This window comes from Poeciliopsis prolifica, unplaced genomic scaffold (assembly GCF_027474105.1).
Source record: "Poeciliopsis prolifica strain line A6 unplaced genomic scaffold, Auburn_PproV2 SCAFFOLD008, whole genome shotgun sequence".
NCBI classification, from domain to species: Eukaryota; Metazoa; Chordata; class Actinopteri; order Cyprinodontiformes; family Poeciliidae; genus Poeciliopsis; species Poeciliopsis prolifica.
This window is the reverse complement of record NW_026562383.1, coordinates 11,056,598-11,082,525: the sequence shown is the minus strand read 5'-3', so window position 1 is coordinate 11,082,525 and position 25,928 is coordinate 11,056,598. Positions and strand designations below refer to the sequence as shown.

General features: G+C 36.9%; 1 protein-coding gene across 1 annotated transcript in view; it reads left to right on the top strand.

Moving 5' to 3' along the window:
• The window catches only part of gpc1b (glypican 1b), a 60,828-nt gene that overhangs the window by 13,256 nt on the left and 21,644 nt on the right, over positions 1-25,928 (top strand). Inside the window, exon 4 of the mRNA XM_055033104.1 lies at positions 21,305-21,463. Within this exon, the coding sequence (XP_054889079.1) occupies positions 21,305-21,463 (159 nt within the window). The remainder of the gene's footprint in view (positions 1-21,304; positions 21,464-25,928) is intronic.

The window sequence follows — 25,928 nt, the reverse complement described above, 5'->3', positions numbered from 1 at the left end:
ATGGTCCCCTTTACAATTGTATTTTACCAAATGCTTGAAATAATATTAATGCTTTTATTTAATGAGTACTTATCCATGTTAACCAGTAGTTCCATTCATGTTAATCCCCACAAATATGCGGCCATCTCTTTCTTCTATTTTCAATCACTGCCACTGAAAGAACAAGAGCTGGCTCCAGTCCAGTGATTTGTTTCAAAGTACATTAACTTGCTTCATTCAATAGCAGTTAATAGCAAGAAGTCATGTGTGTAAAATATGTACTAAACAGGGACCTTACAAGCCATCTGGAATCTTTACATTTTTCACTTGAGCTACGACATGAGTTTATCTTTTCTCCAAGTCAGAATAAAGCTGAGACTACCTTGCTTGGGGAATCAAGGGCGTAAGACTGATGTGTTGAATTAAGCCCCCATTGGCTTGATCCTTTCTCAAGAAACATTAAGAAAGTGAAAACGAATTTTAATCCCCTTTGAAGTGTTTTGTGAAAAAGACTGGCTTCGAGGCATTACTTATAATGATCTATCTGTAATTATTTTCTAAAGAAGCGTTGCATCCCTGTCCAAGGTTTTGCATATGCAACAGTCTTAAAACCATTTCATTATGTAATGATATTGGCAATTGCATTGTCAAATATTTTTAGATCTCATATTTATTTTGTGTTTAAGTTTGTGCCAGGGAATGAAGATCTGACAAAACCTTTTGTGTAAAACTTTCATATACTCACTGCAGTCAGGCAAAATAAAAAAAAGAGGGAGAGATGACAGAAAGTGTTGCTTTCCCTTTTTCTGTCAATCTCTGCTAACTTGTCACTTTATTCTTTGTACCATACATGATGAAACACTAAATGAACCAATCAGACCACTTCATCTTGGTGATTGGAGCTCAGTGGGACCAACACTTGTCTTGCAATGTGAAAGTTCTGGGCTTGATTCCAGCATTCTCTTGCCACATGTCCATTTGCCCCTGGGGAAGGTAGTTGCCTGCCAATCGGTGTGGCAATGTGTGAATGCGTGTGCGTTCACAAGTGTAACTGCATCTCTAGAGTAAAGTGAGTGGTCAGTATAACTATAAAAGTACTGTGTGTATCAAATCTATTTACATGTCAACAAACTGGCTGTAAGCATCTAAGATCAGTAGACTCAGCAATTGTGAAACCCATGGTGCGCTATAAACCTGCATGCTACTTTTCCAGCAGACCCAGGCAGTCTCTGTTGCAGCAATGAGGCCCAGGGCATCACTCAGTCAAATTGAATCACAAATCCTTTCGGGCAAAGGGGACTATGGCTCAGGATAAATGGCTCTAGTGTGTCATGTGATTTTTGCTGATGAATGACCTAGGACAACTGGACTGAATGAACTGAACTGAGGTGGCTGGGCCAGTTGAAGTCCTCTCCCAAGAAGCAGTTAATGATACGTTATCCTGCTTTGAATTTCTTTCTGTAAACATGTATATATTATTTTGATGTGCTTTTTATGATATGTATTTTGAACAATTGAAGCCTACACATTTTTACTTGCAAATTTAGCCATTTACTTGACGTGGGTAAATTAGCAAAACATGATTGTTCTGCCCTTTGGTGTTTTGTCGTCCGTGTGGTGTCCTTTTTGATGAATGAATGTTCGCTCAGTGTGTTACCCACTGTTTTTAAGCCATCAGTCCCTTTTTTTTGTGCTCTTTGGATTTATAGATGTTAGTTTATAATTAAGACTTCCTTGTCTTTATTCTTTTATTCCCTTTTTTCTTCCTCCAGTCTGCCATCTCCACCTACTTTCAGCCTCTCTGCATCTCTACCCAACTCTATTGCCTCAGTTGTCTTGATTTAGTGCTGTTGGTCTGCTTGTCCCAAAGCCCTTTTTTTCACTTTGTTATATAAATTAGCTGGCAGTCTTCCTCAGGCACTGGCTGTGTTGATTTTGAATGACGTAAGTAACTGTTGTTTAAACCTTGGACAGGGAGCTGAATCTTCTGTCTTCTCAGATCGCTTTTTCTGAGCATGTTTAGGTTGTACCTAAGTTACTATTTGTGTGTATGTGTTTATTTAAGGGGGCATTTGAGAACCATCCTTTCGAATGTTTATTCAGTCATGCATAGAAAATTAAAGTTGTTATGTTCCAGTCAAATGCCACTTTGCTCTGTCTGCTTTTTGGCAGAATACATAAAACACTATGCATGTGACTGCAGTTAGTGGAGCAATGCCTAACTCCTCTGAATCACTCAGTGAAGCAGCGATGTGTGCCCACAGGGTACGTAGGCAGTCCAACCAAATCAAAGTGAGGTGTTCCTCTGAAGGGATGAGAGCTCAAGTCATCTGACATTCCCTGTGTTTATCCTACAGCTCATTGTGAAAAAGAATCAGTGATGAATGAGACAACCAAGAAAGTGTTTCGCTGTATGCAACATTGCCACATAGAAGCAATTTGACAAAACAGAAAGTTAGATGTTTCTCTACAAGAAATGCATTCAATTTGAAATAATATTCATATATTAACATAGTTTAATTATTTGCTTACACTTTCAAAGATTAAAAGACATAAAGTGGGCCCTGTGAGTAAAATAACATAATGATAATTTGTGACATCACAGAAGAAAGAATAATCAAAAACACATTGTTGAAGTTGGCCTATGAAACAGCATAGTAGTAAGTCACCCAATTTGTTAAAAAAAGCTGCACAATATATTGTATCTTTATTTATGTATTTATTTATGTATTTATTTATTATTTCAATAACATGTACATAATGCTATTTTATAAGTGGTACAGTATTTTAGGTCATTGTTGCTGAAGAGCATTTTAAAATTATGACATTTTATTTGGGAAAATATATGTACATAAAAGGTGCATTTTAATGGTAACACTTTATCTAAAAGTTGTTTGCTTATTTTTGGCTTTTTAGGAAGTGTCATTTTGCGGTTTCTGTAAAAGCATGCAGCATATAAAGGCATTTTGCAGAGTGGTCTATTACTTCTTTTGGAGCCAAATGTGCTGTGGTTCTTAAAAGAGGCAGGTTTCCAACACCCACAGCACCCATTTTGCAAATTGTAGCTGAGTCTCCTCTCCCCTAAGAACACAGCACCTAATGCACTGATGCACTACAAATAAGCTTTTTATTCATAGACTGTTCTTCCACTTTTGTTCCCAGGCGATTATTATTTTATTTCTACCCATCTTCATAGGAATTTACTGGAAATAATTCTCTCTTTCCGAAATTATGCTCTTGTGGTGATTCACAGTATTTTCACTTTTCAATGGACAATGTTTAGCTTGACCTTTGGGCGATTTTCTTCATGTTTGCAGTTTTGTTGTGGGATGGTCGGAGTAAATATTTTGTTTCTATTTTAATTTTCTGTAGACACTAAGGAAATGACTTATGTAAATGGTTCTTGTATGTGTGTGTTGGATTTTGTTTAAGTACGTCCCAAGAAACAAAAGAAGGCCAAAGAGGTTCAAGCTTACTCCTAATTTATTTACTATGTATTCTTTGATTTATTTCCTATAATTACAATTATGTTTTATGAAAATGGCACAATACCCACAATCAGAACCCTGGTATCCAAGTGACCCGCTGAGCCCTTGCAATGTGATTCTGTTTTCAGTTCCAGTGAAACATGTTATCACCAGCAGATCCAGGTGACACACTGTATCCTTATCTACTACACCGTCTATCTAAATTGACATAATCTTTCCAACACGCTGTAGTGAGCTTTCAATAAAATGTGTCTCGTTGGATAAAAAAGGAAATTAATGGTTTCAGTTCAAGGCTCTACAATTTCCCCTTTTTGTTGTTGTGGAAAGCTCTGGAGGCATGTCTATCTATTGTGTCCGAGTTACATTTTAGTCTGTAGTCTGAATGAAATTAATAAATACCATACCATACCATACCAACTTAATTTATAAAGCACTTTAAAACAACCACAGCTGAAACAAAGTGCTGCATGTGTTTGTGTGTGTCAGAGTATAGAAACACACAGGCAATATCTGCTTTGATGAGCAGGTTTGTCCTTGCAATTAAACCACCCTGCTGCATATCTAAAATCTTAAAAAGATTGTGCACTGCAACAGATCTTGGTGATAGAAAAGTCTGCCCCGACAGTAATGACAGCCCTGGAGTTAGTATAGCAGTGTGTAAAGGGAATCTGTTGTGCTTCTTGGAAACATTTACACTAACAGGACTCTGCTAGGTTCATGTCTCTTTCTCTGGAGCAAAAAGAAGCCTCTTTTACTTCTTCCTTTTTTTAACTTTTACTCTTTCATGCAGTCCTTGTTCCTTTTCTACTTCTAAAGATGCTTAGTAGAGACCTCACCCTGGGAGCTGTCTATTTCTTGCCCATGGACCAGCTTTCATGTTCAGTGACTTTACCCAGGACTGCTTCTCTACGAAACAAGCACTGATCTCCTCTTGTCTTTTTACACTATGCGATGCTTTATGCTCCCACATAGTAAAACATTAATATTGATCTGTCATATTTGGGCTTTGTATTTACATGGTTGTTTTTTTTTTTGTATTTTTAATTGTTTTTATAAGAATGAGGAAGGTTTTTATGACATTGTTTTAGGTTTCTTTTTGCTTTGACTAAAATCAAAATACCCTCAAAAGATCAAATGATAAATTGACTGACATACCAGTTCTCCCATTGCAACTCAGAAGCTGCCTAACAAATCTGAAGTTAATTAAAAGGGCTTTTTATGTTGTCTAATTTCAGAACAGTGTAGTTTACATGGTTAGATGGGCATGGGGGGAGAGTACAATCTGACCTACAAATTATGTACTTTGTAGTTCAATGTAATGCATCTCTAGGCTGCAGCTTGTCAGACCAGTGCTGACTTTGGTCCTTGTGTTAAAGTCTGTTGCTCAGAGCAAAGCACCTTTTTATGTAACTAAATTTAAAGGGCGAAAAGCAGGAAAACCATGCAAAGTGCAGTGATAAAATAATTAGCTAGTGATATAGCACAGAATATTGTTGTGTTTCTAATGTGTTTTATAAATTGTAAAAAATATCTTTTATTTACTCATTTTATGAGTATTTTATTCATGGCTTTTATCATCATTTTTTGAAAATTAGAATATTCACATGAAAGGTGAAAAATTAATACAAATTTAATTAAGATTTAAAAGATTTTAAATATTAATTTTAAACATTAAAATGTAATGTAAAATTAAATACTAATGTTTAATGTACACAAGGTGGTACAGTGTACAACAGTGTACTCTCCATGTGATACACTGGGGACCTGTTCAGGGTGTACCCTGCCTCTCTGACAATGGCTGCTGGAGGCATCTACAAGCTGAAGAGTTGTTTTGGAGGCATGGAAAAATGGTTTTTCTATAGCTGAAAGTGAATGTGCAGAATTTGCTGAACTTTCTTGAAGTGCATGTTTGGTCAAATAAAAAGAAGCAAAGCTTTTTGCTAGAATTACTCTGGAGTGAAACAGAATGACTCAGTGGAAAGTACTTGATGGTCCTTGTTCATTATGGTGGGGGATCTATGAAGTTGTGACCTTTTCCTCTTAGAAAGGCTTTCAGAAACTTGCTAGTCAGCAGGGCATTGTGGATTCTTGGAAATACCAGTTCCAAGAATCCATATTTTGTGGATAAATTTTCAATAAACCTGTTTAGGCATCTTCCAAGCCCTGGAAATGTAATCAATTCAACTAAAATTTACTTCTGTTGTGCATGAGAAATTTTCATCAGAGACAAAATCAGCCTGTATCTCTGTTTTATCAGTCCTAAAACTGTCACGTCTTGTGGTATTTTAGCCCTGAATATTTTTAGCAGGTGTCAGACTGGATTAATAGAGGAGTAAAGGAGAAGAGAGCTTTTCAAGTTACACCTTCTCTTTAAAATATATTTTCCCTTTAATTCTTTCAGTCTCTCCTTCATCCTAGGAGAAGAATGAATAACCATCCACCCTTTCAGCAAATCCCTGTGCCCTGTGTGTCTCCCTCTGGCCTCTTTAAATGCTCTCTCCCTCCTCTTTTCCTCTCCCTTCGACTCAAGTCTAGGAGGATAACCATCTAGCTTTTCAACACAGGCCAGCTCTCTAACGTCTGATTGTGGAAACAAAGTGCCATTCTTACACACACAATATGTCTTTTTATCTTCACAAGGACTTTGCATTGAGTTTCATTCATTTTTCATTCATTTCTACGGCCTATCCCTGATCCAAACCGCAAACCTAAACCTAATGCAAAAGGCATAAAGCTAAGATGAGAGGTGCACAAGAGAGCAAGATTAGTTTGGAAGAGCCAAGAGCTGCTGTTGTAGCTGTGTGCTTCAGAGTGCACATTTGACAAGCATTTAAGTTTTTCATTGAGGAAACTATGAAAAGCCCTCTTTCAAGCCTAGACTGATAGCAGGACTAGACAGAGTATTACAGAGTGAAAGACAGAAACATTCCTTTACACATCTTGTGCATTTACCTGTCAGATCTTTGCAATAAAGATGTTCCCACCTGGGCGATATGCCAGGTTTTGAATTCTCCAGGACTGCAGAGCTGTCTATAACAAAAAGACAAAAATATTAAACACCTAAGACTGCTTTGTGGTTAAATGAGAAGGAAAGATTTTCCGTTTTTCTTTGTTCTTTTCTTAAATGACACCTCATAGATCCATATCCCTGCACTGTGTACTGCTCACATAATTCCAATAGTTTAACAGTTTTTTTTCCAAATGATCCATTCCAGCTAAACATTTTCACATCCCGAATCAGTTCAATTTGACAGCATCAGAGAAGAGTATTCTGCTTTGGTTTAATACTCTGCCCTAATAGAATGCTTGATAAGTGCTTATGGAGATGGAACTTTATGATATATATGTCAAACTCAGTCATGTTCTCACACCTATTTATGTTTATAGCTTCTAGTGTGCTTGAACTTATAAAGAATGTTGATTACATTATGTGATGGAAAGAAAAACTCAGAAAACAGTTGTTTAATTATTATCAATGTCTTCATCCCAATTTTTAGCAAGTCCATTAAAAAGTTTTTTTAACTACTTATGACAGATAAAACTACTACTGGATTGTAGACTTTTTTCATAATTTCTAACTATTGTTTTAGTTTATTTTAATTCAGATCTTAAAATTTACATTAAAATTACATAAACTGACTTTATATTGTCATGCACCACTGCCTTCTTGGAGATAATGTGGCTCAGTTTCCCATAAGTCTGCCTTGTGCTATCCCACAACAAACACAATAACCTGCTATGCATAATTTGTATCTGGTCAAAGTGTGTGCTGTTTGGAATCATGCAGGAGATGTGTGACATCCAGGCTGGTGGCCTACATACAGTAAGAACAATTATTTTGTGGCCTGGTTTACTGAAATGAACTTCTGTGGTGAAATGGTGCTCTGTGCAGTTTCATAGGGAGTCATTGTGTTTTGAATATAGTGCCAAAAAACATCAACCACATATTCTGATTTCCCTAAATGTCTTAATCTTTTTCTTGGGAGGTAATTGCCTTCCGATGATGTGTGTGTTGGATATAATTATCCTCTGTCACTTTTTTTTTTTTGTTTTGCTCTATTTTCTTGGCTGCCAAACTCTTGTTACTGCCTCACACTCTGGTGTCTTGGCATCTGACATTCATGTTTTTGTTTGTTTCAGTCTCTTTGGTGTCAGTTAGCCATGCCTATCCATCTGTTGTCAAGACATTTCAGTGATTCACAGTGACAAAGAGGGCCTAAAGTGTTAGCCTGCCCTGACCTGACTTCAAAATAGACAGCTTGGCATGCACGCTATTCTCACGCAGCTTCGCCAAAACAGGGCTTTCCTTGTACAGTTTTGCTTCCCATGTCAAGCCTTCTTTCAGATAACACTTTCAGAATGACTCACTGGTTAACTGACATCTGAGCTATCATGAGGGACCAATCATTAAATCCCATGGCCATCATCATTACATATTTGATTGTCAATTTGCAAGAATGTGCTGCTGTGTTGGTAATTTATGCTGTGATTGAGCCTTTCATGAATGTTTATTTTATTATAATGATAACATGCAAGAGGTGTAGACAGAAACATGCAATTTACATACTTAAAATGTTAAGAAATTCAACTCTCTTGCTGCCTTTGACAGGTGATCACACCTGTTTATCTTGATCTATATTAAAGCTCGACAGATGACATGAAATTATATAATTGAGAGAAACGCCCCAAGGTAATGACTGTTGACTAGTTAAAGCCATTAATAAAACAAGTCAGTTTTTGAAGATCTGGGCAAGTGTGGATTTGCTGTCTGAAATCCCAGTATCACTGGCTAGATTCCCAGCCAGAGGCAAGGGAAAGAAAGGGGGGAGATGGCGTGTGCTTGTGTGTGTGGGAAGTGAGTTGGGGGAGTAGGGAGGTGGGTGTATGCAGAGAGAAGAGAGAAAAAAAGATGACTGAACTGAGGGAGGAAGTAAGAAGGGAGTCTCTCCTTTGATCTGAGTGAGGCAAAGAAAGTCAGTCATGTTCTCTCCAAGAAAGGATCAATAGGCAGATCATCCAGCATTTAGTGCTTATCTGAGTCATTATTGGGATTAAAGAAGACCTGATCAAACATTTGACAGCTTTTCTCTCTGGCTTTGAAAGACTTAAAACAGAATAACAGGGGCGTGTTTTTGTATGTCTGAAGCCGATGACTGATAGATTTTGAAGAGTGGTGGCAAAGATGCACAGATCGCTGGATTGCAGTCAAGTGTTATATTATGTGTCATTTGTGCTCCTAATTTCCCTTTATCGGTACTTAGATCACAGTACTCTTGTGCGCCATGTTTTGATCATTTTCCTCATACCCAATTTTAAGAATCACATTAGAAAAGGTTTATGGAACTGGCAAAGTTTGAACGAACCTCCCCAATTTAGCAGAAAAGCACACTTTCACATATACATTTTAAGATATTTTGAAGATAACTTCATAATATATTCAATGTTATGTTATTCTGAAGCATCCCTCTGTTCAAAATGTTGCACACAATGTATGAACTTGGTCATTTTCTAATTTGGGGACGCCCAAGTTATTTAAATGAGCACAAGGCCATTTCGTGAATTATTTATTCATATTAACCCCCTTTCCTGGCTATTCAAGATTTTGGATGAGTGTGATAGAAAGTGAATTATGTAGTTTTTTCCACTCCTCTATGAGATTGTACCTCCTAGAAACTAGAAAAAAGTTCTGTGAAGTGTTAATGAAGCCCTTCATTAACATGAAGCAGCCTGCATCATTGCTCAATCTTTTAAACAAGGTAATACTGATGTGGTAATTATGTGCATCTTAATGCACAAACATGCACCAGTCCCTTTAGCCACACCCTTAATTATGCAAATTGTAAAATGGAAAGTGACTTGCTCTGATAAATATTGGCGTTCTTACAACGTTGAATCCATTAGTTCAAATCTGTATTTACAGACACCTGATTTGAAGAAAACATTTTTAAATGTGTGAAAATGTTTATTTTGAAATGACTTTTTCTGTAACTCTCTTTTCTCAGACTTGCTTGTCTCCATATTGCTTTTTTTAAATTGAATGTTGTACATGCTCACTTTCCCATTCTTCATCAGTTTGCTGCTACACCAACATGCACCTCCAAGTTCCCGTCTCAGACCAAATGTGTTCTAGCTGTTGCTGCATTGACAGGCTCTGACAACAGCAGGTCAACTCCTCTGTGTCAGCTACTACACCGCTGGACATCATAGGGCAAGGGGAAACTGGCTACTTTGTTTGTTATTTCACCAGCAGCAGAGAGTCCTGTCACAAGAAGAACATTGCAACTGAATAAGAGTCCAGGCTTTCTCTCTCTCCCACACACACAAGCTCACACATCTACACATAATCATACAAATCTTACCCTGTTGTGGCTTCTTTGTTTTTGCCAGTTAGCTAATTTTCCTCATCTATGCTCCTGCTTTTAAATAATGCTCCTGCTTTAGGCTTTGCAAGATTTATATAAGAATGCCATGTTGATTCATTTAATATGAAGATTGTGCTAATAAAATGATATTTTCATGATATTAAAGCAAAAGTATGTAAAATACTTTTACTAAATAGTTGAGCTCTTTATTGACTGAAAAACTTATTTTTACAGATTATGTTTTTTACTTATTTAATGTAAAAATCTTGAAATATTTTTACTCAATGAAACAGAAATTATCTTCTGAGAGATTTTTCTATTAGTTCCTGCAAATCTAAATTCAAGTCATTCATCTCTGCCTGTTTCTTTTTCAGTTCTAAGCTTGTAAATGACTAATTTCGTGGAAACCCACTTCAAATAGAACTGAGCATTATACAAGATGAACTATGGGCTTAATTGATAAAGACAAGTTCAAAGCAACAGCTGCACAATGGTTGGCTGGTGGTTGTCACCTCAAAGCAAGAAGGTCTCTGATTCATGAAGCCTTGCCTGGGTGAAGTTTGCATAACCCTTTCTTGTGTGTTGTATTTCTATTTTCCTTGGCGCTGGAAATTCTTGTACTGTGTTTAATTTGTCCCAATGGTCAGAGCTGAGTGTGTTCAGTTTGCAAGTAAGAAAACCAGTGGGATTTGTTAATTGCTTTAGTCAGTGAACAAACGAACAACTATTAGCCAAACATGCAAGGGATGCACCAAGTAGAGTTTTGTGGTCTGTTCTGTTAAGTCTGCCTGCAATATTCTCTATTTTTATTTGAATCAAATGAAATGTCAGTCATGATGTGTGAGACAGGATTCTGTGTAAAACTGGGGTCATACGTTGAAACAAAGACAAATGTCAGACTGCTAATAAAATATAAAAAAGAGCAATTAAGAGTATCAGTTAAACCAACTTGAATGAATATCAGACATTCCTCTTTAGAAAATACAGTTTTTTGTTTTTTTTCATACCAATTATAGCTAACTTTGCCTTCTCCCTTGAGCAACAATTTCCAACCTAAAGAGCACTGTTAGAACAACTTGGATTTACAGACTCCACAGATATCTATATAATATTTGTGTATTTCTTAGCTTCCAACTGATACTTCTCTTTTTTCATATTGCTGCCATAATATGGCAGTTATTGAACATGAAGCATGAAGCATTCTGGTATTGTCAAAATTCATTCTGACTTGGAGCACTGAGATTTCAACTTCTGATTACAAATTGAGTGCCACATAAAGACATAAAACTTGTCTTGGTAGAAAACTTATGGTATCAGTAAGTTTTTTCTACAAATATTTCTGTTTTGAAATCAGAAAACAGAGTTTTTCCATTGTTATTGCATAGTTAGAGAAAAAAAAAAAACAATAAGCCAGAAATGGGAAAACTCATCTGCATTGCCTCCTATAGACCAAGTTACCTTTGTGATTTTCAGAGTTTTTGACAGCACATTATAGATCCAGAGATGCTACAGCTTAACTTTGTGAAAAGATCATCTGTCAGTTCTTTAACATCCTCCTTCCTCTCCTTGTTTTTCTCAGACTTCTAGGTTTTATAAATGTGTGTAGTTACACTGAGGCGTCAGTCTATTTTCTACGCTTGATGTGGCAGGATGTTTTGTCTGATATGTGCCAAGTGTTGAGCTCTACTGTCAAAAGCTCTTAAGGGATCATCAGTGAAATACCCACCTACGTACACCTGAAAACAGAAAAAACAAAACTTCTGTGCCTAGAAATGAGGTCAACTCCCAGCAGTTCATTCAATTTATTTAGAGGTTGTATGTTATAGCACGTCTACACTACATCAGGAAGTTAGGTTTCTTTAAGATAACTTTAAATGACCCCTTCTCCCACCAGTCTCTCCTATTTTTTTGCAGTTACACTCACACTGACAATCAATCTGTCAGGAATCACACTGGGGAGATCAGGTTAAGGCATGCCTGTCACTTGCAAAAGAAGCGTGGGTTAGATTAGAGGTATGAAAAAACTAGGACAGGATGTTGAAGGTTTTTCCTCATAGTTATGAACATGTTGCAAAGATGTAGAGTGCAAACCTACATTCTAGTTCAACTTAGTGAATTCTCATGTTCCACAAAAAGCACAAGTAGCTATATATTTACTAAAATATGTGAGAATAAATGATAAAGATGCCAATAAAGATGGCAAAACTGTGATGGATAAGGTAATATTCTCGTCAGTGAACTACTATCCCAGATTGACCCTCACTTTGTACCTGCTAAGTGCATGAGACAGGCTGCTGCTTTCAGTTAATGTAGGTGGCATTCACACTGTTCAGTTATTTATCAACCACAGTCTGTGCGTGTGTGTATTTGTGTTTGGGTTAGGTGTGTTTTTGAATGAGAGAGAAAATCAGAGGCTCAGAGCCAGAATTGTGGCTTTTGCAAAATGTGTGCAAAATTGTGTTTCAGTGTCACTCCATGCACATCCTATCGGACTGGAAAGTCAAGCATGCATCTCAGGACTATACCAACTTAATTACAAAACCTGTTGTAATCCATCATGCCCCCTATATTTTATAACTCCCTTTAGAAGAGTGCAAAACTGGTGCTTTCTTTGCACATACCCTGTGACTCATTTGAAATGTTGCAGGAATGGACTTCTGGGCTTAACATTTATATAATGCATTTCATGGACTTGATAGTGCAGTAGAAAGTTTCAGTTTAGATTGAAGCTATTTCTCGCCCAGTTACATTCTTCCTCTCACACCATTAGAAATTGCCCACTTCAATTAATTTTGTTCAGTAAACGATGAGATTGTATCACTAACTCCCAAGGGTGATGCTCTAGCATCTGGCTCACATCTGCTGTGGCTTAAGATTATGTAACAGGTTGAGAGATGCATGATTCATAAAGTTTGAATATTATGCTTCCTCTTAGTAAATGTATTTTTCATTTTTTTATTTTTTTATTTATGAACAGGAAATGTATCTTTTTGGGTCTCGTTTTACCTTTGGAACTGCCTTAATTCTTTGCTGAATAAATTCAATAGTGTCATAAATGTGGGTCAATGTTAGAATGAAAGCATCACATCAGCAGATCTGTTGGCTACATGTCCATAATGTGAATTATGGATCTGTTCTATCACGTCCCAAAGATATTCTATAGAAAGTTCCAAGAAGACCCGACTGGAAGTAAGGCAGCTCAGAAATGTGCCATCATGGTAGGCAATCAGTAAACAGCGCTACATAGGACATTAGAGAGACTTAAATTAGTTTTTTCTGCTCTTCACTACTAATCGCAGTAAATGTGCTATTGCTATTAGCATATAGCAATAGCACATCTTATGAAAATAGGCAACAAGTCATTCATGCTTCCTGAGTCATGAAGTAAGAAGGGTCATGATGTAATTGACTATGATCATGAGAATTATCTGCATGTCTGTTTGCATTTTAAATGTATGAAGTTGATCCGTTCCCCAAAACTTTCTTTCAACTGTACACATTCTAGATGAAAGCACTCAAAACACAAAAAGGGTTAATAATAAGATGCCTGATTATTAACCAGAAGCAGAAGAGTCTTCTTCTCTACTACCTGCTATTTGTGATGCAAAATAAACAGTCAGAATGTAAATTTGAGTGCTGCTTATTAACATTATGCAGATATAAATATTGTCACATGAGCAGTGATCACATATACAGGAATCCAGCAGAAACTTAGTGTCATTTAGATTTATTTGTTCAAACACAAGTGTTGCAGCAAGAAGAAAACATGTCTTTACACATGTACATTTTATAATTATTTGTCATACTTTATGCTGTTGGATCTGTCATAAGTCTATTTGTTTTCTTTAAGAAAGTACTTTATAGACAATCAGTTCAATACAAGATTGATTGACTGAATGCATCACAGTTTTAATTTTGGTGAGCCAGTGTAAATTGCAGCCTCACTTTTCTATTCTAGCTAACAGGGGCAGAACTGAGTCACATCTCCTGTTGCTGTAGATTCGGGGTGTCCAGCTCCTCCTCCAACATGCATAAGTGTTTTCTCAGTGTAACAAGTGGTATGCCTAATAAAATGACTGTTGAATGTGGAATAATTGGTAAGCCTAATTTATTTAGCACCTTTCAAATGTTGCTTACTAAATAAGCAAATGATAGTTTAATCCTTTAAAGTCTGAGAAGTCAGACTTTCTCTGTAGGTGTTGAAGGGTTGCGCAGCATAAATCTGTTTCAGATGAGACTGATGAGATCTGTGTGGGTAGATATGGTCTGTACTTTAGCAGAAACATGCGCATGTTCACAACAGCTTGAAATTTACAGGGAATACACATTTATAGTTTTCTTTTACACCTTCAGATAATGCTTTAGGAGCTTTTCTCAAGAATTGCTCTATGTTCCTGTTACGCTTCAACAGCACTATTTATTTCCATACAGATTAAATTAATACAATACTATTTAACACATTTAGTCTTATTGAGTTTAAATAGTTTCTTACACAAACGTTTCCTTAATTAATTATTTAAGTGAATGAAAAGTCCCTTTTTCTGCATAAATATACAAAGCAGCACTATTTCCTCTGCTACTGTATTGTAGTAAACATATAGACAGACATATCTGATCATTCACCAGAGCAGAAACACAGTGAACTTGAAGAACGTAGTGCATTAAAGCAACTGACCAAAGTGGTAATGTGTTATAAATGTTGTATAGCTGCCATCTAGTCTGGCTGGAGAAAGCTATTTATGTGACTCTGTGTGTCTCACATTACCAAGCTGAGTATCCAGGGTCTGTAGGTGACAGACGGGGTAACCTGTGGGTCATCTTCTGTGTTTGAACATTTGAGGCTTAAAGAAAGCCCAGCTCAGCTTTTAGACTGTTTTCTAGTTAGAAAGTGTAATCTAATTTGAGCTTCTTGTTAGAATGGTGTGTTAAATGTCAGTGTGTGCAGTTTGGGGATGAGTTGTCAACTTTTGCTGCAAAACAACCTTGTTGTTCTTCATGTGTTTAACCCTAATCCACTGTTCAAGAGTATGTGGGTGTGAGCATTTGTGCAATTCCTGGTTTTGCATGAATCCTATCTATGGCACAGGCAATAATCCACCAAGCTGTGGACACACTCTGGCCACTGGCTGGATTAGGTTGTTAATCCCTTTGGTCCCACAGCAAACACACACTCGCTCACATATAGTGCACATTGTTGTTTGAATCCCATCAGTTATATGCTGTCAGTCAATACCAAAAGCCATTTGTGGTGTCCTTGTGATTATTTTCTTGCTATTTTGTGAAATGTTTTTGAGGAAAAAAGTATTCATAAAATGTTCAAATGTAAAATTTGATTTTTTGATACGTGGACTTTACTCGTTGTATATCTAGAATGGAGTTTATCTTGACTTTTAGCTCAACATGTATCTACAACGGGTTTTTTTTTCAGTTTTTGAGACTGTTAAACATCTTGATAAGCAGAAAATTATGTATGCTAACAAAAAATAATTACTAAAATGCTGAACTGGGATCTGGTTGGAATCTCTGGATATCACATGGGTAGGAGCTTCATTGGATCATTTCAGAATGACAAGTTCCTCTGGGTTCCATTCTGGGACCTTTCTGGGACCTTTACTGTTTTTGTTATATAATCTTTCTTTAAGTCTGTTAAATCATTTTGGAGAGTTTTCCACTCTTGTTCAAGTGTTTTCCACTAGGGGTTCCCAATCCCAGTTTTTACCACACAGAATACAAGTACTTCAGTTAAGTTGGTACTTATGCTTCCCAAATAACTTTGTTTGTTTGACCAGATCATAAGTAGAGCATGATATACAGATTGTTCCACTTCTTTATCAAATTACTCATCAAAACTTGCTTTTTTGCTAGAGTTTATGTTTATGGCAGGACCCTGACCCAAAATTTGAATTATTTGCTTAGTGGTGTAGTTGGGCTCAGACTTCACATATGTGATACGAGAAAGCCAAAACAAAATGCACAAAAACATAGTTTTAAACTTTTGCTGTGATACGTACGCTTGTTTACATGACACTAGTAACTAGAGTCTCTCACACCAATACTTTTTGAAACCATGTCTCAAAATGCACTTTTCTGTAACCTTCAAAGGTGTGAAATACTTTCCAGATGTGAACACACAGCTGCACAGTTGCAGAGTTTATTCTATGCATGCCTTGGCAGTTAACAATACAAACAATGGTGGATAGCATTGTGCTGTGTTGTGCTACTTACTATGTTCAGCTTAACACAATTATTGATGAGAAATATAATGTTCTATATGAGCCCTTCTTTCATGGGAGATAGAGATACTGTATGTTACCGTTAACTATGAGATAGAAACTAGTGAGGTGGAAGCCAAGGGTCAAAAGAGTATATGCAGTTGATGACATGTTAAAATCAGATCCCCATCTAGTGATCTGGAAGGAGAAATACAGCGCAAGGTGTCTTGACGGTGCCATCTAAATGTCAAAGGTTCCTCTAATCAACATTTAAAATATGTCATTATCAGTCATTGGTGTAGTGTTGACGTAGACCACATAGAGGAGTAGGCAGCGTACACTGTTGAGGAAGGAAAGAAATTAAGGTCCAGATGTTCATCACTTTGTAACCCCTAATTTACACTCCATCTGGCTTCACTCTATGGCACATTTTGCAGGCGTTTCAGAGTCCCTCAATTTCCACTGGTGGCGTTCCTTCTCCTCTCCAATTTACCGCTAACAGCAAAGGTGCAACAAGAAGCATACGCGGGAAATGAGGGATTGTACATTAAAGCCAGAGATAAAAAGGATGAGTGGTGTCATATAAAATACTGTAGTTCTCAAGTTCCAAAATTAATATTTTCCCTCCATCGGTCTCCCATTTTGTTTGCCTTGACTGGCTTGCCTGCTGTGACTTGCGGAAGAAACTTAATAGGTTTCTGAATTAAAGCCACATGCTTTGTGTGTACGCATAGTAATAGTTGATACATTCGGATATATGTAAAAATATACCCATAATTTTATTAATATAACTAGTTTTTGGGCAAATATAGTCTGTTTTGGTGAATTGTTCTGAAAATATGAATTTTGGCTTCGGTGTTCGTGCAGATTCAACTGAAGACAATAATGGGTGCATATGTACTGGGGAGGCTGCACCAGGATGGCACAGAATGGAGCTGGATGCAGAGTAAACCAGGGAAAACAAACAACAATAAATGCCCATGCAGCTTCACCTTGTTCTGCTTCTAACAATCATATATTCTAGATGATAAAAGCTAATCTACGGGTGGTCTAAAAATAGAAAGAGGAAAAGCTTAATTAATTAGATATAACATGTTGCCCCGTTTGTTGGGAGCTTATCTAAGCACAGAAGGGAGTCTGCTTGTTAAGTGTCCTCTGTGCTTACCTTGAAAGAATTGACAGTTTTTTTAAACAGTGGCTAATCTCTACCTCTAGTCCTACTTGTTGGACAATCTTACATACGAATAAAAAATAAGTATTGCAAATAATTACTGTACATTGCAGTGACAGAAAGAACAGTCCTAAGATGGATCTCACTTTAAAAGTAACTCAGCTGCACAGCAACCCAATTTTGTTTCACAGACTCCCAGAGCAGTGATGCTTTCTTAATTTCCTGTCTTCTCTCCTTCCCACTTTTCCCACCATCTCTAAAAGCCTGTGACTGCTGGTCTCTCCCATGCTTTATCACAGTGTGTGTGACCTTATTCTGCCTTTTGAGATTGCAGTTTAATAGAACCCTTCCTCCCTGATGAACAATGATAAGCTAATGATTCAGAAATTTAGTAGCCATATCTGCCTAAAGAAAAGCAAAAGGAAGTGGTGATAAAGGACCAAAGAGGCCTTAAAATGTACAATTAATTACTCTGAAATTGCCCGAACAAAACTTTCTGAGGGAGGTGTATTTATGGAAAAAGTTTCCTTCTTTCTTGTGCAAAATTGTGGTACAATAAGAACTGTAAGTTAGATATTTTTGTTTGCTGCTTACATGCTCTTATGATTTGAATATTAAAGGCTGTAACTTCATTTTGGAGTAATTTCAAAATTCAGCTGAGGAGATGGAGATGTTTTAGGTGGGGAGGGGGGTGGCATGGGTGTGGCTACATGCGCATTAGTTGTGCAGAGTGCTTCGTTACACAAACTTTCTCTTCCTCAATGGGTTAGATGACTTCCTCTTCTATTAATGTCAATACGGGGGTGTTTTGTTCTGACATTTATGACTCCCTTAAAATATGTAATTTTTACACAGGACTGATTCATCCATCAAGTTTGGTGAGTTTTTGTATAGATTTAGACCTCCAAAAAGCTTGTTCATTCGACAAAAGCATAATAAGAAGAAACGGTGTGAAAACAATGTGCTTTTGCAGCACTTTCACTGCCTGGCCCTTATAACACGACTTTGTATCAGTTGTGTTATTAGGAAAAAATGTTTTTTTTTTTTTTTTTTTTTTTTTTTATTGTTCAAACAAACTGCATTTGGTAGTACTCACTGGGAAGGGAACTGGATATTGTTTGTCCTAATGTATTTGCAAAAAAAAAAAAAGTGAAAAAATACTACCGGCGCAACTTAATTTTTTTTCTAGGTAAATGCTAGAACTGCCACAAGGGTGGTAAGAATATATTATTCTAAGTATTTAAACTTAATTTCAAAATTCAGCTGAGGAGATGGAGAGGAACTCACCACCGGATTCATGTTTTAGGTGGGGAGGGGGTTTTAGGTGGCTATTTTCAATGAAGCTAATAAAATTATGTACAATTTCCAGTCGGTGTAGACCCCCTCTCGTCACCTGGCACAACTCCTGCTGCAGATGTCAGAGGTTTTATTTTTAGAGCACCATCTCTGCACTTGGCACTCCCCTTCTTTTTGAGCTTGCTGAACTTTTGAGTCCTGATGGATTAGCCTTCCACCTTCTATTACCTGCCTTGATTGCTGTATCCTCTCCATAAAATCTGCACAAAACTCCTCTCCAAGTTGCTGCAGAAATGTATATGCAACAGAACATGACTATTTAGCTATTTCTGTAAGGCACATGTGTCAAACTGCATACATTTTGTGAAACTTTCCCTGAAAAATGGACAAAAAAGCTAAAATCCTTTATGTCCAGAGAGATTATGTGACAACTTTTTCTGAGTGGCATTAAAGTATTCTTGTTTCGTATCATTCAGAAAATAAATCAATTACCTTGACAAACTGTCATAGAACTTTATTATTTTTCACTTGTTATTTCAAAGATGTTCACACAAACAGATACAGATAAATTCTCTTTTCCTCTGCCTGCATTTTCTCCACGTAGTGACCTCCCATCTGTGTGCCTGGTGTTTCCAACTCCAGCTGTCTTTGAGATGCTCAAAATTATGACCGTGCACAATTACTTGTCTGCATGTTAAGAACTTTGATTATTCCTTGTCTGTCACTAGACAGCAAAAGTGCAAATAAAGAAAAAAGAGGGAGAGACACATCAGTCACAGTTGGATGTGTCTGAGGAAACAAGACTTTTTTTCTGGACAGGGCCATAAAGTGGAGGGGTTCCAATGCCCCCCCTATTTTGGTACCCTTGTGAAATGGTGAAGGCACACTGATTAATTTATAGAACAATGAAACAGAAATACCTTCTTATTCTATGAGCAAGTTTCAGGCATGAAAAGGGATGGCAGAAGAATTTGTAACAATGATGTCTCATCAAATCAAGCCTAGAGAGTTTTACCAAATGTTCAGCCAGGTGGATAATAATTACAGCTTCGACAAGTTAAACCATTAATCAGGCACTTATGTGTGTTTACCAAATGTACATGTGTCTTTCTGCAAACAAAGTAAATCTGATGTGAGCTGACACATTAATTAAATGTTTCAAGTTTCATAACGGTGTTAGATGAGTACACCCAGTGGAAAAGCTCTGATTACACAAAGCCTTGAACTTGCTCCTGAACTTGTCAGACTTAGCTTTTTATTCGACCTGTTATTAAACCTCATCCATCTTTCAATGAAGTAAATGTACTGTTTACACCACTATTGATCTCACTTGTGTAGAATGTTTTTGCATAGTAACAACCAAGACTAAAGTCAACATTCATGGAAAAATCTTAGTCTGTATATGTAAGTGGGAAAATATACATTTGTGTGAATTTATAGGACTTCCAATTTAGGCAAAGCCATGACCTTCAACACTGCCCAATGGGATTTCAGAGGAATATAAGCTAGACTTGATACAAAAGGGCAGGCAATAGGCATTTATGCATGTTTTTGAAAGATCTTTAGTGAGAGGTTAGGTCACAATACACCTAAATGTCATTCACTGTTAGATGGATGGATAATGATGAATAATGTAATCAGAATAGTAGTAAAGTAACCTGCATTACAAGCAGTATTTAGTATATAAAACCTCTCAAAACCAGGAACCAGGAACAAAAAGCTAGTAAATTGAATGGGAGGATTCATCAAGCAGTGTCTCAGAATGAGTACATTTACTGGGGAGCTTGATTATAGAACAAGGAACAGATGGCTAATTAGAAACAGGTTGCAGGTGTGAGGGTAGAGAGCCAAAGGCAGGCAGAGGAGACGGAAAGAGAGAGCTAAAATAGCACAGGAGGCAAGGGAGAGTATACAAACTGGGTAAATGGTAAATAAAACTAACACTAAAGAATGAGTAGAGATAAGGAACCTAACAAAACTAGAGTAAGGTGTAATAATTAGACACAAGAAATAAACATGAACTAGATTCACTAAGAAAGAACTGAACTAAAGTAAAACAGAACACAGAATAATAATGAAGCTAAAAGAAATAAATCAAAACCCAAAAACAACTAAAAACAAACCAAGGCCCTGACAATATTATTAATCGTTTCCCTTTGGAGCATTTATAATATTGTACATTTGTTATTCCATACAAATATTGGATTGATTTTTTTTTTTTTTTTTTTTTTTTTTTTTTACAGTTTTCTTTTGTGGAAAGTCATAATTTCTTAATTTTTTCCCCCTCGAAGAAACCCCTTTTCTGATGTGATCATACATAAAACTTTCAAATATCTTCTTGGACAATTAATTTCCAGTATGGTGTTCCTTATGATATTCAGAGGCACTTTATAGGAATCTATTATAAAACTTGAAAGTGACAAATTACCAATATGTAGACATGACTATTTCATCCCTGCGACAGACTGGCGACCTGTCCAGGGTGTACCCCGCCTCTCGCCCGGAACACAGCTGGAGATAGGCACCGGTACCTCCCGACCCGTTAAGGAGAAGGGTGCTCAGAAAATGGATGGATGGACTATTTCATCCACCTCATGTTTCCATATTAAATGACACATTTTATACCTGCATGCAGCACTACCATAGAAACGTCAGTTGCAATCAGTTTGAATAGATTTTTTTTTCACATGACAGCTAGGCATCATGCAAATTTTTCATTTTAATGCTAATTTTCTGATTTTATCTTTGTTCTTTCTTTTTCTTACTTCTCCACTTCTTGCACTGTCCCTCTGCCAGGGGAGCACCTGCGCATTTGTCCCCAGGGTTACACCTGCTGCACCATCGAGATGGAGGACAATCTGGCTATGCTCAGCCGCAGGGAGACGGAAGGACTTCTCAAAGAAGCTAAGCGACCCTTACAGAGCTCACTTTCATACAGTTACAACACCTTCAATGGTGAGTATAAGGATTCACAATAACTGCAAGCAGCTGCAAAGCATTCCATATGATGCATCTCTTTATATATTCAGAAAGGGCATGACCAGATAAAATGTTTTTCACTCCCTGGAGAGAGATAATATTGTCTCCAAAATATAATAACCGAGAGCAAAAGGGAAAATTATTTCAGTGAATTGTAAAAGTGGAAGGATCCTCCTGCAGTTCACTTATTATGCAGTATGGCTCAAAAAACACCTCACAGTGTTCCCACTATTGCATTGTCAAGGTTCTGGTGTCAATCATAGCCTAAACTAACAGGCCAGATATTTTTCAAGCAATTTTTATGTTCAACAAATTACTGTTTTACTGCCTTCTTAATGCTTTGTCATCAGTAAAAAGTTAGAACACAAATGTTCATAGGAATGCAACTGTTGTCACCAAATCTAGGAATGTATTGTAGTGTACAAAATTATTTAGTTGTAGAGTGACTTGACAAGCTTTCTGCCACCACTGTTAGTACTTAATCTATGAGCAGTGGTGATGGTGCGTGATGTTTCGACTCGTACATACTATGTAAGAGGCTTTGAGAATTAACATCATACAACATAATGAAATGAGACATTACTCCGGCATTAGTAAGACTTGAGTAAAAATTAAACCTATAACAACACAGAGCCAATTGATGAATAGGCCAGTGTCCTGTATAGTAACATCCATATCCAGTCCAAAAGGGATACGGATGGTTGTACTCAAAATGTATGAAAAAGTAATTTTCATTGTTGAAGATTGATGCAACAAGGTAATTATATGTCTCCAATGACTTGCTCCAGTTAATGGAAGGATGCTTTTTCTGCTCCACTTCTTACTCTTAGACAGTTTGTGACAATAGCTCTGTTGGCTAGAGCTGAGCTTGACTAGTTTGTCTGACCTTTTCAGAGCACAGTGATTAGTGGCTGAGTGAGACTTGTTTGCTTTTCTTCCATGACTTTGTGCCCTTCTTTCTCCTGACCCTTTCTTTTTACTCTCAGCACTGAGCTGCAGTGCCAAAGGGATACTGTCACTGCACCAAAGCAGAACTACACAATAGTATGTGCAGGCCAAGAACCTGTCAGAGATATGCAGTTTTATTCAAAGTTTGTCTTCCAGGAGTTCTCAAAATGTCCCATTGTTTGGTTAAACACGTTATTTAGCAAAACAGTAACCAGCAAAAAGCAAAAATCTAACAAAACTCATATTTAAGCAGCACTCATTGCTACATGTTTTATATTATTTTTTTAATAAATAAAAAAAATCTAAGACAAAAAAATAAAGGTTGACATATAAGAACAACCTTTGCATGCTTTGCCTCAAAGGTCATTTGGGGATCATTTTGTTCAGAGCCTTGACAAACAAGTAGGTGCAAGTTTATGATAACTGCTTTTGATTTGAAACAGAAAGATAATAAATTTGTTCTTTCATGTTCATCACAAATGCCGCTACAAGCTTTAATCTCCTATTCTCTGCCTTAGGCCTTGGGAGTTTGCAGGGAAGTTTAAAGTGTGTTAAGTAGTTGTTTATCTGGGTTTTGGGGTGTATTATCTTACATGAGTAAAAATAATTTTGTATTTAATGACGTTGCCAGCCATACAGACTTGGAAGCTTCCTATTTGTAAGACTTGAAGTTGGAGATGTCTCTTGAGCACGCTTTTCCAGCTAATGTGAAGCACGTTAATTTTGAGATGTTTGTATTGGGAGCTGGTACAAATTAAATGCCGTTTGTCAAATCAGTAAATTTACTTCTCTAATTTATTAAAAAAAGGGCTGTTATTACATTGCCCATTAGTAACTCCTTGAAAAAGTCCAATTTACCTTATATTGGTTGATATATTTATCATAGATTTACATTTTTCATATCCAAACATCTCTGTCACAAAAATATGAAAGAGTGGCCACAGATGAATTTAAAATCTACATTTTTATCCACAAAAAATGTCCATCTCATATCTGTCGGCATTCTCCATCGAACACTGGATTCATATAAAATGCCATCATCCATACCCTATATGACACACACTTCCTGTTTTTAAGAGAGAAAAAACTGGACCTGATTAACGTTAATATATTGAGTGACCCTTTGTGGAATTATGAGTTTGAGGAGTTTCTGTCAGCAGTTATAGCACAATCAGGGGCTTTGGCTGAAAACAGGCATGTGGCACACATAAGACCCAAGATCAAGAAAAGGGAGTTGCTGTGTTCTCTCTGAATATGTGGAGACCTTAGAGCTCCTGTGGCTTGGCTGTTCCACACTGTCTTTTTTCTTAGACAGTGGTTAACAGGGTATTTTCAGTGTTGTTCTCAGCGGAAGCCTGTCAGTTTGACTAACGTCCTTATTGTTCAGGCAAATATCTGAACATTATCTACTGTAGTCTGTGTTTCTAGAAAGAGCTGAGCCATAGACAGGAGTTAAATAGACTGTGATATATTATATTTTTGATATTTAAATGACAGTTTGGCAGTCACACTGCTTCTTGTTAAGGACACTCTCTTTTGTGATAGGCTAAGATTGTACAGGAAACCAGTTGCATCTGTTTCAGCCAACAGTTGAACATGTGTTGTTGTTGACTAATGGCTGTTCCTTTTATAAGTGTCATGTTCATTTGGCGAAGCCAGAAAAAAAAAACGATGTTGGGTAAGAATAGTTTTAAACAAATAACTTTTTTTTCTTTCATATGACTAGAAAAACACGCAGTGATATTGTACCATATTTCTATTCCTGCACATCTGGCTGTATTTAGCAGGGTGTGGGCTAACTAGCGCCATGTGGCTAAGTGCAGGGTGTTACTGTTCCAACTCAGTATGGCTAGGGTTTTTGAGTCCAGGAACTTTGGAAGAAGCACCAGCAAAGCCACAGATTAAAGGACCAGTATGTTCACATGCAGATGGCTTTGGGCATTAAATTTGTACACTCTGTAAAAGTGAACATGCAAATATGTTTTATATGCATTTTTTTTTTTTTTTCAGTTTCTAATGTCCAGTCTTCTATATCAATAGCCAGGTATGTCAGACAAAAGCCCAAAACCTAATATAAGGCATTTGGCCAAATACTGGCTTTAGTGATTTTTGGATTTTTGAAGAGAAGGTGTGTTTGTGTGTGTATGCATACGTGTGTGTATACATGCTTGTGTCTGTGTTTCTGTTGCATTCCTCCTTCACTGCTCAAATGCATTTGAAATTAAAATAATATTGTTTGCTTGTTTCAGTGCTAGGTGCAAGTGAGAGATCCATGTTAACAAAGCAAGTATCTGACACCCTTTGTGCAGTTATAGTTATGACAAAGCATGGAAGCATTCTGCAAACAACCCCGCACGTCTCTGCTTGCCCTATTGTTTTTAATGTGCTCATATGACTTGCTTTGAGTTAAAGAGCAATAAACTGGAAATATGTGAAACATGCCAACCAACTTCAGTCTTATGTTGAATTTAGGTGTAAATTATTTTTATTTAGGCAAAATGTTTGTATTCAAAGGAAAATGAGAGAAGCATCTCTCAAAATAAAACAAAACAATGGATGTTTGGGGGGGATTAAAAAAATATGTTTTATTATTGGAATTATTTCTAGACTTCTCAATAATCAGCTAAAGGAACACTTTATGCTATTTCAGCAATCTAAATCTTGGTTTAAACTACTTTTTTAACTTTTTAAATATTTGTAGACGTATTTTCTAGCCTGTCGACCATCGTGTCAACAGGCTAGGACCGTCCCTACATATGCATGGCCCTTAATGTGGTTTTTCAAGTCAGGCTCCTGATTTTTTAAAACTGGAGCCCAAAGCTTGATGACATTATAAAATCAAAGAGTACACCATTCAAAGGAGTAAAGTTTAGTTGGGAAGCCAAAACCAGTCCATACTTAGGATTGTATCAAGAACTCCCTTCTGTTATGCTCCAAATGAATGAATGTAGGCATACTGATGCTGTCATTAATCTCTATGTAACATAAGAAAAGGCTAAACCATTCCAGTAGTCTTCCTAAAAAATTAGAACTTTCTGCTTTTGGGGTCACCTTTGCTAATGTCAGAAAAAGACCAGGTGATCAACTACTATCATAAAGCTTGATTGACTCATTTTATCTGCATGCAAATCACGTCCATGAGGACACAGCATACACTGACCCAATTATGGCAAATACACTTTTGCTCTTCAGTTGTGATGGCACCTTGGGAATACAAAATGATGAAATGAACAACTGAAACATGGAAAGAGAAGTACCTATGTAAGGAAGAGGGAAACTGGGGCAAGACGTGGAAAGCAAATTAAGATAAAAAGAAAGAGAGAAAAAAACAAAAATGATGAGAATAAGCAATTGTGTGAATGTTACAGATAACAGATAACAACAACAGAAAAAAAGATGTTGCAAAAGGGAACCAGATGGGAAGTTGAATTATAAGGTCTTAGTAAACGGTGCATTATGCCAGCCAGAGAATGTTTTGAGAGGGACAACAAAA